Genomic DNA, 13513 nt, shown 5'->3' with positions numbered 1-13513 from the left:
AGCTCATGGTACATATGCTGGTAAGTTCTTTGGCAAGCCTCATGGTACAGTGGAGAAGCACAGTACAATACAAAGAGACAGAAGACCTGCCTTCAAGCCATAGCTTTACTCACTTTAGGTACCTTGGGCTGGTGACAATCAGACACTCGGACGTTTTTCTGGAACCGGGTAAGGGTAGAAAGAATAAACAAGTACCCCTTAATTCTTCTGAGTCCTGCTTCCCCCAACTATATGATGGAGGAATGTAGAAAACTAACAGCAGTAAATGAATATGTGTGGAAGTATTTGGTAAACTGCCAATTCATTGTAGAATGTTTCTAACACTATCTACACTTTTATTATTTCATCAAATGCAAGGGTAATAGAAATCAGATATGAAATAACGTGAACAAAGTTATCAATAATTTAAAGGATTTTGACCCTTCAATGCATCTGGTTCTGCAATCAGCAACCTTGTCTCTCTTTGATCATATTAAAAACAATATATAGGGGTGGTGGTTGTTAAACCACTCTCTAGAATTTATTTTAAAATGCCAGGCTTGAGTGAGGGGATTCATCATGTCTGGAACATTCAGCAGAGAAGCCAAACATGCCTGATCACCTCGACCATTTCGTCTATTTCTGGGATCCCAGGATAGAGCACTGATGACACGAAGCGTGAACCTCTCATAACTCCTCCTGGGGAAGGGAAGAAGCATGAGGTGAAGACATGCAGTCTCATACAGGGCTGGCCTCTTAGGTGTGCGTGTTTTGCCAAGACAGACAGAATGTGGTCTGTGTGCCTGAGGCCTGAGGTAGCGGGGCTGCACACTGCAATCCTTGGTGCCCGAACACCATTCACAGGCGTAGGGGGAGGCTTCACAGAGGCAGGTGACAAGTGACTTCATCTGACTGACTCCATTTACCTCACATGAAATGGTCACCTGGTGGGACCCCCAGCCACGACAAACTCTCTGTTAAAAAGAAGGTAGGAAAGGGCCAGCTGTGGTGGCTCATGCCTGTAATCCCAGCACTTTGGGAGGCTGAGGAGGGCAGACTGTTTGAGGTCAAAAGATCGAGACCAGCCTGGCCAACATGATGAAACCCTGTCTCTACTAAAAATACAAAAATTAGCCAGACATGGTGGCGCATGCCTGTAATCCCAGCTACTCGGGAGGCTGAGGCATGAGAATTGCTTGAACCGTGACGTGGAGGTTGCCGTGAGCGGAGATCACACCACTGCACTCCAGCCTGGATGACAGAGCAAGACCCTGTCTCAGGAAAAAAAAAAAAAAAAAAAAAAAAAAAGAAAAAGAAGGTGGGAAAGGAACATCCACTTTCAAAAGAGACTCTCAGCAGGTGTTATAGGAGACATATGGGTAACTCAGCCTATTTTCAGTTCTCCTTTGGCGGTAACCACAAAGGGAGTCTAAATTCACGTTTTTGTGGCTTCAGAGTGCTGCTGGCACGTCCTCAAAAAAGACCCGCCCTTTCCAGAGTGCCTGACTGAACTACCCTATCAAGGGTTGCCAGTGCCAAGTCCCCCATACACTCTTCCAGAGGTTTCAATACTTCTGCGGACGAATGGTGAGATTTGTTCCCTTCAGAGATATTCTGACAAAGATAAAAGGTCAATATAAAGGGCAGTAAGATGTATGAACCCCAAAGTAGTGTTTTCAGACAAACCGATCCTATCTTGACAGTTAATTGCTCTAGTCTATGATTTGAAAGTGTGTTCCAAGATGGATAGGAATAGGAAACAAGATAAAAAGCAATGATATTAAACCTGAGAAATTCCTTCTTCTTTAGACAAATGATAAATTTGCTGAATCTGTACCAAGGAGCAGACTGATTATATATAATACTCAGACAAGACAATCTTCCTCTTGAAATTTCATGTCTTAGAGACAGTCAGCCCTGCAGAACAAGTTATAATCTTGTTTCGTCATGGGTCAAAATGGTAGGAGTCATCTATAGTACAAGGATTAGAGAGATAAATCTGGACAAAGTTCGGCATTGTTGAAAAATAGGAAGTCCAGAATCTACAATGAACTCAAACAAATTTACAAGAAAAAAACAACCCCATCAAAAAGTGGGCGAAGGACATGAACAGACACTTCTCAAAAGAAGACATTTATGCAGCCAAAAAACACATGAAAAAATGCTCATCATCACTGGCCATCACAGAAATGCAAATCAAAACCACAATGAGATACCATCTCACACCAGTTAGAATGGCCATCATTAAAAAGTCAGGAAACAACAGGTGCTGGAGAGGATGTGGAGAAATAGGAACACTTTTACACTGTTGGTGGGACTGTAAACTAGTTCAACCATTGTGGAAGTCAGTGTGGCGATTCCTCAGGGATCTCGAACTAGAAATACCATTTGACCCAGCCATCCCATTACTGGGTATATACCCAAAGGACTATAAATCATGCTGCTATAAAGACACATGCACACGTATGTTTATTGCAGCACTATTCACAATAGCAAAGAGTTGGAACCAACCCAAATGTCCAACAACGATAGACTGGATTAAGAAAATGTGGCACATATACACCATGGAATACTATGCAGCCATAAAAAATGATGAGTTCGTGTCCTTTGTAGGGACATGGATGAAACTGGAAAACATCATTCTCAGTAAACTATCACAAGGACAAAAAACCAAACACCGCATGTTCTCACTCATAGGTGGGAATTGAACAATGAGAACTCATGGACACAGGAAGGGGAACATCACACTCTGGGGACTGTTGTGGGGTAGGGGGAGGGGGGAGGGACAGCATTAGGAGATATACCTAATGCTAAATGACGAGTTAATGGGTGCAGCAAAACAACATGGCACATGGATACATATGTAACAAACCTGCACATTGTGCATATGTACCCTAAAACCTAAAGTATAATAATAATAAAAAAAAAAAAAATATGAGGTCAAAGTTTCTAGGATGCTACATTTTCAAAAATCATACCCCAAAACCAAAAACGACCCCTCCCAAACTCATATCCTATTTCCTTTACGAACTCTCTTTTATTATTATTTTATTTCCTCTCTGCTGCAATTTTCAATGCTAAGGAACCACAAAGGAAGTGACGGAAACAATAATCATTAACAATAATGGTTAAAAGAGGAAGACTATGGAAACCTAAAAGAAGAACAGACATTTACAGGCACCGTTAAGTAGAACACGACAGCAAGAACAGACACCAAGCAATCCATCTCAGGTTTCAGGACAGTCTGAAAGTAAGTTTCTTCAACCAGAAGAAAGGCAGAACCCAAAATACATAACAGAACCACCAGCAATTATAACATACTGCCCAGATGCTTTCTTTGAAGTTAAGCAGCCCCTATCTATCTTACAGTATTTGTTTAAAAAAACAGTTACCTTAATTAAGTCTTAGAAGAGCACACTGTCATTTAAAGGCAATGTCACTTACTGGGGCATCTCTCCTCCTCCTCCGTCGGCTGCTCCTTCTCTGGCTTGGGTGGGCCTTTGATTTTGTAAACCAAGGCACAGAGTTTTCCTGTCCAGGAGGTGTCCTCCTCCTCCTCTTCCTCTTCTTCCAAAGGAACCCCTAGCAAGCCACAGAACAGGGTGAAAATCCAAAGCAGTACATGAAACCATCATAGTGTCAGAAAGAACATTTAAAAAACTGCTTCCCATCCTTCTGGAACTTTCTAAAGATACTACAAGCAATCTCTCGTAAATATTTACCTATCTTATAGCTTTTGAAAAAAAAAAAAGATTGATTTCCTATTTATCAGAACATCAAGTAAGTTTAATCCTAAAACAGGTGTTTTGAATCTGTACCCCCAAAACCTCCAAAAGAGTGTATGGGGGATTACATACACTCTTATAGTGTTGAAACCTCTGGAAGAATGTTTGGGGGATATGGCCCTAGAGTCTGTAGAAGGAGTTAACATTGAGTTATTTCAAATGAAAAGCTTGTCAATTACCCATATATTATTAAATCTACCCAGGTACAAGCCACACAAATGCTGAGAGCGGCTCGAAACCAGTAGGTACGTATCCAAGTAGAGATTGCTGGCTGAGAAGCCTTAAGGGCAGAAGTTAACACACACACACACACACACCCCCACACACACACCCACACACACACACACACGCTAAAAAGCAAAGGGATCAGAATCTTGTCTCACCTGGAAGCTGAGAGTCCCAACTAACTTTAAGCAAATTAGGTGAGGTTTATATAAGGATCAGTTATCTTCATTCTTTTGCTAGAAACCCTGTTTCCTCTCTATAGCTCAGCACAGGCTCCTCTAGGCAGAAGGAATTTTGGTCATATATTCTGCCAGGGTTACTTCCTGCATCTTTTCTGACACAAGTAGTTAGGATAGAGTCACGTCTTGAAAGACAGTATTACAATTTTAAATACAAAAATAACTTCCCAACCTCCCACCAGCTTTCTAATGAAGGAATCCACAACAGACTTTTCTTGGACAAAGCCTTTCTCTGGGCAGCTCACCACAGTGAAGGAGAAGGTCCTCGTGGAAATCATAGAGCTCCTCCCGAATCTCCTCTGGGCAGGGGCAGTTCTCTCCCAGTTGAAAGTTAAGAAGCATGTTGATCTTTGAGAGGCAAGAGAAGAATAGCTAGTTGGTTCTCAATGTTGGCCAAGGCAACTCAGATCCTGCCTTATACAGACACTTACATTCTTTGCAAATTTATTTTGCTTAGTGATTTTTTTTTTTTTTTTTTTGGTAAAAGTGGCCAATATTTAAAAGTAGCTTTCACCTTTTTCTGATTATAAAAGTAAAGTATTAATTGTATAACATTTGGAAAATATCTAAATAAGAAAATTTACTGTGATTCCACCACCCCAAGATAACTACTGTTAATATTTTAGCTAATGTCTTCCTGACATTATATAGGTATACACACAGAATGGGATCACATTCCAGATACACTTTTTAAAAACCAGAGTTTTCCACTTAATGCTACTTGAACATTTTCTTATTTTCTTAATCCAATTTTTAATAGTTTCATTGTAATTATACAGAAGAATTATAATTTATGTAAAATTAACTCTGTTATGACATATTTGTTTCTATTATTTGTCCTTATAAAGCTGGTTTGAGTTTCCTTTAAAATAATTTTTGTTCATGTCTCTGCTTACTTTCTTAGAATAAACTCCCGGAAGCAAAATGACTAGAGCAACAGGTTTGCATATTTTAATTTTTTTATATGAATTTACAAATTGCCCTTCAGAAAGCCTACAATTTGCATTATTAACAAATTTATACAAGTGTGTATTACTATGCCATCTTCATTATAGTAATGAGAGTTAACACATTTTCATACATTTTCAATTGAATGGGTGAAAAATGTCCTATCCCTGTTGCTTTAATTTATGCTTAATTGGTGAGGTTGAAATTTTTTTCACACATAAAGATTAATTTTATTTTGTATTTTATAAATTTCCCATCCATGTTTTTCCTGTATTTTTCTACTGGGTAATTATCTTTAAAAAATTTGCCCTTGAGTGCTTTGCACACCTGTAGATTTTTAACTTTTTATATACTTTTATACTCTAAATGTATTGCCCAGTTTTTGGTCAGCTTTTAATTTTGTCTACAAGTTTTTTTTTTTTTTTTTGAGACAGAGTCTCGCTTTGTTGCCCAGGCTGGAGTGCAGTGGCACAATCCCGGCTCACTGCAAGCTCTGCCTCCCGGGTTCACGCCATTCTCCTGCCTCAGCCTCCCAAGTAGCTGGGACCACAGGTGCCCACCACCACACCCGGCTGATTTTTTTTTTTTTTTTGTATTTTTAGTAGAGACGGGGTTTCACGCCGATCTATCATTCTTTTTAGTTTTTGTCTCAGGGATTTTTTTTTTTTTTTTCAAGACTGAGTTTGCTTTGTTGCCTAGGCTGGAAGGCAATGGCGTGATCTTGGCTCGCTGCAACCTCCACCACCTGGGTTAAAGTGATTCTCCTGCCTCAGGGTGCCGAGTAGCTGGGATTACAGGCGTGCACCACTGCACCTGGCTAATTTCTTGTATTTTTAGTACACATGGGTTTTCACCATGTTGGCCAGGCTGATCTAGAACTCCTGACCTCGTGATCCACCTGCCTTGGCCTCCCAAAGTGCTGGGATTACAGGCGTGCACCACTGCACTTGGCTAATTTCTTGTATTTTTTAGTACAGATGGGTTTTCACCATGTTGGCCAGGCTGATCTAGAACTCCTGACCTCGTGATCCACCTGCCTTGGCCTCCCAAAGTGCTGGGATTACAGGCGTGCACCACTGCACTTGGCTAATTTCTTGTATTTTTTAGTACAGATGGGTTTTCACCATGTTGGCCAGGCTGATCTAGAACTCCTGACCTCCTGATCCACCTGCCTTGGCCTCCCAAAGTGCTGGGATTACAGGCGTGCACCACTGCACTTGGCTAATTTCTTGTATTTTTTAGTACAGATGGGTTTTCACCATGTTGGCCAGGCTGATCTAGAACTCCTGACCTCCTGATCCACCTGCCTTGGCCTCCCAAAGTGCTGGGATTACAGGCGTGAGCCACTGTGCCCGGCCTGACTCAGGGATTTTTAGTAGTTTTTGTGCTATGGACCCCTCTGACAGTCTGGTGAAACCCATGGATTGCTTCTCTGATTAATATTTTAAATGCACAAAATAAAATACATAGGACTACAAAGAGAAATAATTATATTGCAATACAGGTATCAAAACTATAAAAACCAAATTTGTGATGTAGTATCATATGTACTTATTAACTCATTAGAGAAAATGATCTAGTGGCAGGTCTTATATCCGCTGTGGTCTTGAAGTAGTAAGGAATGAAAATGATCTTTCTAGATACCGTAAGCACCGTAATGTGATATGAAAAAGTGTGCAATTTTGGTTGGTGTCAAAGTCAGGTACTTGTTTTGCTGCCAATATTAAAATAAGAAAAGAAATGCTATCAGAGATCAGTGAAAATAAAGCTGTCATTCATTTTTCCACTCAGGTTCCTAGATCTCTGAATTCTGCCTATAGGGCCACGACCCCAGGTCACTGAACACCTGGAGTGACAGAAGAAATAACCAGAGGTAAACATTTTGCTGCCTCAGCCAGGATAACCCAAACTCCTTTTGTTTAGGATTTCCAGGTTGGAAAAATTTGCAATCTCTTATTAAATCATGAACCTTATGTAGCATTGTTGGGGGGAACTCTACGCAAAGCTCTTACTGCAAACCACATTTTGCAAGTAGGTGGAGGTATTGTTTGTAAGAAAAAATATCCACAAAACAGGCGAGGTCACGTTTGTGGTTTTTCTGTGAGGTTAAATTACGGTAATTATATTAACAACATATGCTGATTTGTTGTCGATTAAATAAAAATAAGATTTGAAGATCTGGTTTCTGAGTTAGAAAACTAATTTCTTTACTAAAAGATCTTTCCTTTGGCAGAACATTTAGGAAGCAGGGGCTTCCCTGCCTGTAGGACATACAACAGAAAGCTGGGTTGAGCTGAATTTTCCACTGCAGGTCATGCCCTTTAATGACATCCTCTTGGAAGTGAAAGGCCAGCTGGCTATGCTTGGCTAACTTGCCAGCAACCCTTGGATTAATCTCAGTTTTACCTTCTTTTGTACTTAGTTATATCCCCCATTTTCTTTCATCTCCTTGAATACTCTCTGGATATAGGGCTTAAAAATCTATTTTCTCTTCAAAGGTTGTAGAAGGATATCACTGTTTTAAAATTGTAATTTTCAGGCATCCTATTTTCTAAGTGATTTTGCATTGCTATTCTCTGAAATTGATCTAAATCCACCATATCCATTGATGACATTAAATCTTCCTGATATTGATAACTCTACGGGTAGGTGCCCTATAGAAGTGAATACTCTCAGAGGGATGGCAGGGGGACAGCTGAATCTCATAGTGGTAAGTGTCCCTTCTTTCATTTTTATTCCCAGACCAGCAGTATCAGCATTACCTGAAAAACTTGCTAAAAATGCAAATGCTTAGGCCTCACCCTAGACCCACCGTATTAGAAACCCTAGGAGTGAGGCTGGGCACAGTGGCTCACGCCTGTAATCCCAGCACTTTGGGAAGCTGAGGCAGGTGGAGCTTGAGGTCAGGAGTTCGAGACCAGCCTGCCCAATATGGGGAAACCTGCCCCTCTACTAAAAATACAAAAATTAGCTGGTCATGGTGGTGCATGCCTGTAGTCCCAGCTACTTGGGAGGCTGAGGCATGAGAATCACTTGAACCCGGGAAGCAGAGGTTGCAGTAAGCTGAGATGCCACTGCATCCCAGCCTGCAAGACAGAGTGAGACTCTGTTGCAAAAAAGAAACTCTAGGGGTGAAACCAAGCAATCTGTGTTTTATTAAGCCCTTTAGATGATTCTGATGCTTGCTCAAGAATCACTGGTCTAATACATTAGTGAAGAATTTCTTGAGTTACAGACTTTCTGAAATGAGTCTGAAATGATTGATCAGAGGATTGTTTAGAATACTAAAGGATGGTACATACTCATCATCCCTTTGCTGGATGTAAAATGAGGAAGTCTTTTGGATCGACTGGAAAATATTATTTGCACTATGCCAAATGCACAGGTATGCTGTTTTGTCAGGAATTACTCTTGAAGGCTTTACGAATGTTGTCAAGCTGCTTTTAGACTGGCAGTGGATCTAAATGGCAGCCCAAGAGACAGCAGAAGGTATGGAGGCAGAATGGGGAAAGGAAGTGTGTGAGCAAGCCTTGTCCTTCCCAAGATCTGGAACCATGAGCAGCTATATCCACGAGGACAGTGTTGGGTGGGCAACCCCAGTCTTGGCTGGGAGAAAGAGATGCCAGAAAACGTGTGAACTCCACTCATTGGGTCACTGATGGAAGGTCACAGAGCCTGTCATGAAGCAATCGCAAATATCTCCAAAAATAAAAGTAATAGTAGCTCACTCAGTACTTACAGAATGCTTACTCTGTGATAGGCATCACACAAAGCAATCTAAATGGGATCCTTGCAAGAACCCTGGGAGGGAGATGCAAAAATTATCCACATTTTGCAGCTAAAGAAACAGATACAGAAAGGTCATGTGGAAGGCCACAGAGCGAGCAATGGGGGAGCCAGTTTGGGAACCCACAGCCTGAGGCCAACACGTGTTACCATCACCATGTCATTCTGTCTTCTGTAATTCACAAATACATACGAAAGAGCCAGAATTTGCCCAGTGAAATAGGGAACATTCAGATCTATTGCCAGTCTAAAAGCAGCCTGACAACATTTGTAAAGCCTTCAGGAGTAATTCTTGGGAAAATAGCACACTTGTGCATTTTGTGTGGTGCAAACGATCTGTTCCAGTCAATCCAAAGGGCTTTCTCATTTTGCAAAGGGATGATAAGCTTTACCCGCTCATTAGCCAGGCTGGTATCATTCAAGAGAGTCTTTTGAAAGCCAAGATATGTCATTCATTTGTAAGCCAATATAAATATCTACGTTTTAAAATAGGTTAGGAAAGTAATTGGATGGAATTGTAGTTCTGCCATTAACATACAATGGTGGTAACTATATTGACAACACTTCATGGACAGGCTGCTTGTTTTATATACATGTATATATGCTTACTCTACGACAGGCGTCATGCTAAGCAATCTAAACAAATTATCTCATGTGATCCTTGCAAGAACCCTGGGGAGGAGATGCAAAAATTACCTACATTTTGCATCTCCCTCCCAGATGTATACATACATATATATATATATACACACACACACACACACACATCTATCTGTCTGTCTGTCTGTCTGTCTATCTATCTATCTATCTATATGTATAAATACAATCCAAAGATCTGGTTTCAAAACAAAAATCTATCTATCTATCTATCTATCTATCTATCTATCTATCTATCTATCTATCTATATGTATAAATACAATCCAAAGATCTGGTTTCAAAACAAAAATTACTTCCTTCACTGAAAGATTTATCTTTCTTTTGAACACTTAGGGAGCAGTGGCCAACCCATCTGCAAGGTCTAAGTGAGCTGCTGAGTAGCGGGGAAAATGGAAACTCTTACTCTACAAGATGTGCCTCCCTCATTTAGAAATTTCTCACTAGGATCTTGACTCTTCTTAAAGAAGCCCTTCCCATCGGGGTAAGGCTAACCCCAAGGTGGGTACTGTAAAGAATGAATACAACAAATCACAAAGATGACTCACTCACTGAGTCCCCTTCTCCAGGCTCCATGGAGCTGGGGAGGCTTTGTGAGAGAGTCGTGCCACTGGCGAGGGGGTTTAGACGCATTAGACGAAGAAGACTGTGTGCCAACTCTCATAAGTAGGGGCAGGTTGACCCTATTCTGTTGGTATCTGATAGACAGGTAGCGACTTCTGGAAGGGTTGGCAGAAATCCTTCTGAGTGGTGTATCCTTGCTGAGGAGACAATTGAATCCCAACAGTGGTCTGGTCTTTGAATCAGTAATGGAGGCATTGGAGAGGGTTAAAGAAGGGAGGAAGCCATGCCACATGTGCAGTTTAGAAAGGGGTATTTTCCTACCCAAGAGAATTGGCACATATTCCTTAGCTTTCAGGACTAGGCCTGTCTCCTGGTATTGAAGTGGGTCTTTTCATCTTCCATAGCTCTTGAGGCTGCCCCAGAGACCACAGAGGTTTCATGTGCCCTGTTCCATAGGTCTCAAGTTCTTCCACAGGAACTGGATGGAGGCTCAGGAGGGACCCTCACCTGCTCCTGTGGGGGTGAGCGGAACTCCTTGGTCTTCCGGGCAGTCAGGGCCGCAGACATGTTCAGGGCCTGCATGAGCTCATCGTAGCGGAACTTCTGATTTGCCTGCAGCTTGGAGACATAAATGTCACCAAATGCCACAATGGCCTCCACTCGGTGCTGCAGCTCACAGTCGCAAAGATAGCTGAGCAGCTCACACATCTGCAATGAAAGTATTATATATATAACACTTTGTGTACATTGGTGAGGCTGCTAGCATCCCCATTTTACAGACAGTAGCACTGATACTTAGACAGAGTAAATTGCCACACAGTAGCCATAGAGCTGTTACTCATATCTTCACCATTAAGGTGAAGGCAATGACAGAAAACAGCTCACTAAAGACACAAGAAATCTGCCTGTGGAGAGAGAGAATGACATTTCTAAGAAAATATTTTCCCAGGAAGCTGAGTAGAAAAACCAGCTCCAGATCATGCATGTGAGTGCTGCCTCCCTTTCTGAAATTTTCCAGTCCTGGAGGATGGAAAGTAGAGATGTTTGTCCTTCTCTCCATCTTTCATTGTTTTTCGTACTATTTTTCTGGAATGAGTTGTTTTGGATTGTTATTATTACCAATCTTATCACTGTTAGAACTTACTCAACAACAAGCACCACAATCATCAAGCACTCTTGGCCAGTCATTACGCCGCACACTTGACATACCTTACCTCCTTTAATCCTCAGTGTGTTCCTGATATTTTTATCAAAGCAGAAGATCTATTAACCTGCCTCCACTTAACCACCTGCAGCTTACCTGCAGCTTGACGGACTCGGGTAACCGAGTCTGCAACAAGCCTTTGACAGGAGCCTCCTTGCCGGCCTTCTCCCCAGCCTCCACGGCCTTCTCCTCCACCTGGGACACGTCCTCCTTTTCTGCTCCCTCCTCTGTCCCCGCACTATGCTCCCCAAACACAGAGGGATCAATCAGGAGAAGGATCTGCCGAACATCATCATCATCAAACACGCCCATGACCAGCAGGGTTCCAATGAGTTTCAGCACAGGCACAAACTGGAACTCCACAGACCCCCCTACGGGGTCTCGGATGTGGGCCCCGCTGCACTGCACGGCCTCTGTCAGCATACTCAGAGCCTTCGTCCTGAGACTCTCCAAGGGAATCTCAGGGCTCTGCTTTTGGTGATCCTCACTAGTCACAACAAAGCAAGGGGTGGAGAACCTGAACGCTGGCTTGAGACATGTTCTCAGGCCCACCCCAGGCAGTCCATGCCTCTTGGACTCGTCCGGGAAGAGGCGGATATTCCTGGTGGTGCTGGTAATGGGGATGATGTACTCGTTCTTCATCATCAGCTTCCTCTCCTTGGCGTTGGCCAGGTGGATGCTGATGAGCAGGTCATAGAAACCAGATCGAAGGAGGCCGGGGAGGTACTTGTTGTCAATGGCATAGAAGAGCTGGGAGAGGTCCACGTGGCTGCACAGGGCGTAGGCCACGCGGCTGTTTCCCAGGGCGCACACCGCGCTGTAGAGCCTCAGCGTGTGGTAATGGAACCGCATCAGGTCCTCCTGCTCACAGAGCTCCAGGATATCCACACACCTGAGGAGACGACAAGCAATCAGCCACACCAGGGGGAGAAGAACCCACCAGAATCCAGCGATTTCACCCAGCCCAACAAAGGCAGAGTGGGTGGAAGGATGGAGGGGTCTCTGCCACAGTTTCTCTTACGGTTTATCATGCCTCTCTCAGCTCTGGTCCATATTCCAGTTCCCAGTACTCCACCATATTTAACTACAAGGCTCTCAAAAGCCTGCAAGACACTGGTTTACCAATCTGAAAGTCCTCATTATTAGGAAAAAATCCGAAATTCCCAAACAGAAAACATTCACATATATGAGAGCGATGACTTGGTCATCTTACTTGTAGGATCAAGCAGATCTTGCATTTCCCTGTGTAAAATCTCCTCAGAAAACGCAGATTATGCTTTCTGTCATTCTACTATCTACATCAGGGGTTCCCAATCCCGGGGCCATGGACAGGGACCGGCAATAGATTCTCATAGGAGTGCAAACCCTATTGTGAACCATGCATGCGAGGGATCTAGGGTGCATGCGAGGGATCTAGGGTGCATGCGAGGGATCTAGGCTGCATGCTCCTTATAAGAATCTAATGCCTGATGATCTGAGGTGGAACAGTTTCATCCTGAAACCATCCCCTCTACCCCCTCCCCCAGCCTCACCCACCACTGTCTGTGGAAAAACTATCTTCCATGAAACCAGTCCCTGGTGTCAAAAAGGCTGAGGACCACTGATCTGTATCATTTGTATAATGTCCAATCTACCACTATCCATGGGGTGTTCCTCCGACAACCTGAAAACAAACACACCTGCACTCTTGTCCAGAGAGGAAACACCTTCCAACCTGAAACCAGTTAACATTATCCAGTTGGCTCTCTCTTTCTTAACTTAGAGGTCTATTTGTATGTTGCTCCCTTGTTTGTGTGGGTCCAAGCCCTGGGTTCTAATCTCTGCTTAGATTTTCCATTTAGTCTCACGCCTCCTCATGGATTTGAGGACCCTGTGGAACTGACTTACTTGGCTGGGCTCCTGGTCTTTTCTGCCCCTTTCCCGCCATGGCCTGCCCTGCTGCCCGTGACCCAGTGGGACACCTAAATGGGACCTATGCAGGTATCAAATACCTCCACCCTTTCCTATTACTCTGCTTTTTTATTCAAAGAGGTCAAGGGATGGCAATAACTGTAACATTTATTTCTTACTATGTACAGAAACTGTACCAGATTATACCTATATGATCTCATTTTTTTCCTCCCAGAAA

The 13513-nt window shown here is 42.8% G+C and overlaps 1 protein-coding gene across 4 annotated transcripts in view; it reads right to left on the bottom strand.

Annotated features, from left to right (window-relative positions):
• The window catches only part of RYR3 (ryanodine receptor 3), a 565081-nt gene that overhangs the window by 198697 nt on the left and 352871 nt on the right, over positions 1–13513 (bottom strand). For all 4 annotated transcript variants that reach the window (XM_055278588.2, XM_055278589.2, XM_055278590.2 and 1 more), the window contains exons 35-38: positions 11482–12277; positions 10689–10889; positions 4474–4576; positions 3424–3561 (exon numbers count right to left, since the gene is read on the bottom strand). In XM_055278588.2, coding sequence (XP_055134563.2) covers positions 3424–3561; positions 4474–4576; positions 10689–10889; positions 11482–12277 — 1238 coding nt within the window. The remainder of the gene's footprint in view (positions 1–3423; positions 3562–4473; positions 4577–10688; positions 10890–11481; positions 12278–13513) is intronic.

This window comes from Symphalangus syndactylus, chromosome 5 (assembly GCF_028878055.3).
Source record: "Symphalangus syndactylus isolate Jambi chromosome 5, NHGRI_mSymSyn1-v2.1_pri, whole genome shotgun sequence".
NCBI lineage: Eukaryota > Metazoa > Chordata > Mammalia > Primates > Hylobatidae > Symphalangus > Symphalangus syndactylus.
The sequence above is the reverse complement of the archived record's forward strand: the minus strand, read 5'-3'. Positions and strand labels throughout refer to the sequence as shown.